Source organism: Pterocles gutturalis, unplaced genomic scaffold (genome assembly GCF_000699245.1).
Source record: "Pterocles gutturalis isolate BGI_N339 unplaced genomic scaffold, ASM69924v1 scaffold7452, whole genome shotgun sequence".
Taxonomy (NCBI): Eukaryota; Metazoa; Chordata; class Aves; order Pterocliformes; family Pteroclidae; genus Pterocles; species Pterocles gutturalis.
In genome coordinates, this window is record NW_010107921.1 from 45275 (window position 1) to 48586 (window position 3312).

General features: G+C 48.8%; 1 protein-coding gene across 1 annotated transcript in view; it reads left to right on the forward strand.

Moving 5' to 3' along the window:
- The window catches only part of CACNA1G (calcium channel, voltage-dependent, T type, alpha 1G subunit), a 99211-nt gene that overhangs the window by 43483 nt on the left and 52416 nt on the right, over nucleotides 1–3312 (forward strand). The window contains 2 exon segments of the mRNA XM_010072428.1: nucleotides 1–77; nucleotides 79–400. Coding sequence (XP_010070730.1) covers nucleotides 1–77; nucleotides 79–400 — 399 coding nt within the window.

A 3312-nucleotide genomic window follows, 5' to 3' on the forward strand; every position in this document is an offset into this window, starting at 1 on the left:
GCCGGCAGCAGCTGGAACAGCCGCCGCTCCAGCTGGAACAGCATTGGCCGGGCCCCCAGCCTCAAGCGGCGGGGGCAGCAGATCCCTCCTGTCCGGAGAGGGGAAGGAGAGCTCAGAGGAAGGGGAGAGCTCGGATGAGGAGCACTCCAGCCGGGCCGGCAGTTTCAATGGTTCTTTACCTCATCGCATGGAGTCACTGGAAACAAAAGGCTCCTTCGACCTCCAGGATACCCTGCAGGTGCCGTCGCTGTACCGGACCAGCAGCATGCACAGCAGCCGCACCTCTGCCTCCGAGCACCAGGACTGTAACGGGAAAACCTCTGCGGGTCTGCTGCTGCACCAGCTCCACCTGGATGACCCCCGCCAGGACTGCGATGACTGCGACGATGAAGGCAACATGGTAAGGAAATGCCCAGTTCTCATTTTGGGCTTTTTTTTTTTTTCCTTGTCAAAGTGATGCTTGCACCTATCTTGGGAGCGCACAAGTGGGTGTGAAGCAATGGTCTGCTGCAGGGACTTGTCTCCCTGTCACCACCAGACCAGATGGAGGGTCACCCAGAAGAGCACCAGAAGCTCTCTGGGCTGGGGATGCAATCAGAAATGGGGTTGGCATTGTATTAGGTATTTCATCATGGAAATACTTAATTCATTAATACTTTCATCGTGGTTGGTGATGGAGAGATCAGGGCAAAACTCCCCAGGTTTCACTAAAAGGTGCAGAGTGAAGGCTGTGTCTTGGAAATACGTGTTTTTGTTTTTTCCTTTTTTTTTTTTTTAAAAAAGGTAACTTTCCCTGCTCTCCAACCGTTATTCAGCTTTCTTCCCCCACGCACAGCAGACAATTTCTATTGACATCAGCAGGCAAGGAGAGGGCAGGGTTTGGCGTCCCATTCCCATGGCAGCGCTAGTGCCGTAGGGCCGGTGGTAATTTCCAAGGCTTTGCATTAATTTCGATATGAAGAAGCATTAGGCCAATAAACGTCTCTCTTTCATGGGCCTAAAAAGTGCCCTATAGGAAATATTGGTTAAAAGGGCTGGAGGTGCAGCGAAGGGATGACGGTCCTCAGCTCTTGTTCCACGTGCATGTTTGTATCTTAAGGAAATAAAAGGGGTTTGGCTGCTTTTCCAAGGTTTTTTGCATGGCTGGCAGCGACAAGCTTGAGCTGGGCAGCAGGATGCTCTCAGTCCTGGCTGTCAACTGTGTGTTGGGATGTCCCTGGGACGGTTTTGGGGTGTTTCCTGGTCTTCCCAAGTTTCCTCATTGTTTCACTTTACCTTGTTCTAAGGCTTAGAAATGCGAAGGTCTGATGTGTCATCCCGGGAGGGTAACGCTGTTCCTGTTGGTGAAGGGATGGGGTTTGGGTAGAGCAACGTGATGGTCACCAGGGCAGAACTGAGAACTGGAAAGCTGCAGCTCATGAATGTGATTTTACTGTATTTCACTGAGTTTGTTGAATGAAAATGGAATTTGGAGCATGTGAAGGGATGTGAAAGGCAGTGGTGACTCCAGAGAAGGAACAGGAGGAGAAAGAGAGTGCTGGCAGAATGGAGTCACTCAGCTGTGAATCGCCTTTAAAAAAAGCTGTTATCCCATTACATCTCCAGCATGGATCCCCAGCCTGGGATTCTTACAGATTGTCTTAACCTGGTTTTTAACCTTCATAAAATAAATTGAATTTTTAAGAAAAGGAGCAGTAATTATTTTTTGAAAAAGCGCTATTAAAAGTGATCAAGAGACCGTGCTCTTTATCGCTGGCTAGGGATTTTTTTTTCATGCTCCAACATCTGCTGCTTTTTCCAGCTCACCTGGCCCAAACATCCCGCAGGTCCCTTCCTTTCCCCCAGCAAGATCAGAAGGCAGAGCCCCCCTGGTGCAGGACATTGTGGGATGGGACATGTCCCTCCTCTCCCATCGTGGGATGGGACATGTCCCTCCTTTCCCATCCCACCCAGCCCCGTGGCTCCAGCCAGTGCTGACGACAAACTCTTGAATAAGATGCATGTTTTTAATCTTTATTATGGCAGCTGCTTTTAGCGTAAACCAAATGCGTTCTCCTTCTTCTGCGTGCTGAGATCTGGCCACGTAGGGTTCAACCAAAGTTCCCTGAATTCTTGTCCATGGAGTGGGTCAGATGCAAATACCCAGGGCAAGAATAGGCAAAATAGGGTAAATAAATCCTGCCACAGCTGGCTGGTGCTTTTCCCTGTGCTCCGAAATGTATCTTCACTACAAATCACCAAACCAGATGGATCAGAAAATGTTGCTTAGATTAGCGAAATGAGCCCCCAGGTTGCGGAGCTTCCCTTTGTGATTCCCTCCTGACGTTTGGGGGGGATGCTTTGCCCCTAAATTAGCCTTGACAAAGTCAGAAAAAAAGTAATTATTTTTTAAATGGAAAAAATAAAGTTCAAAACTCCCCCACCAACAAAAGAATAAAAAGAACTCGACTGTTATTCAGATCAAAGTAATCCTAAATATGCCCTTCTGCAACAAAGCTTCACATCTCTCTTTGCTGGCTGGTTTTGATTGCCTCTGCGCAGAAATAAAAGGAAGGGCAGAGGCTTCGTTTGGATCTCCCAGGCTCCTGTTATATTAGTGCAGCTCGGCTGCCTTCAATGAGTTTATTCTGAATTTACACCCCTCCGAGGGGCCAGAATCAGGCCCTTCGTAGCTCTTCTCCCCAGAAATATAAAATCAGGGCAGTGAAATCTGTTCTTCATTGCGTGAGTGCAGACAAGGAGGAACTGCACGGAGGGAGCGATCTGCTGCCAGGTTGGGTTGTGACCGCGATCAGGGATCTGCTGTGGGGTCTGTTGGTCACATCTGCTGGATTTTGGGTGCTTTTGGGTGCTTTTCTACCCCAACTGCTGAGTGCTTGGAGCAGAAAGTGAGGGGAATATTGAATCTGCAACCAGACGTGTCCCCTTCTACCCAAATCCTCATTGCACGTTGCAATTGCGGCTCCTTTGGGGAAGGGAGCACCTATTGCACCTTTGTCCTGTGGCCTGCAGCCCAGCTGCCCCAAAAACCCTCCCAGCCTGCCCCTGCTGCATATTTAAAATCAAATAATCAGGTCCCGAGTGCCTCTGGGCAGCTTCCAGCTCGCCTGGAGCTCGGCTGCTGCTCGGAGAGTGTTTTTCAGCAGTTCCCCAACAACATCCCTATAATAAATCTTTTATAAATTTAAGCTGCTCCCTTACTCCGAGGAGTGCATCAGTCATCTTTTAACGCCAACTGCCTTTCATCCTGCCCTCAGAAGTGCATTAATATCTGAAAGTCCTAAAAAAAAAAAAAAAAAAAAAACACCCGTT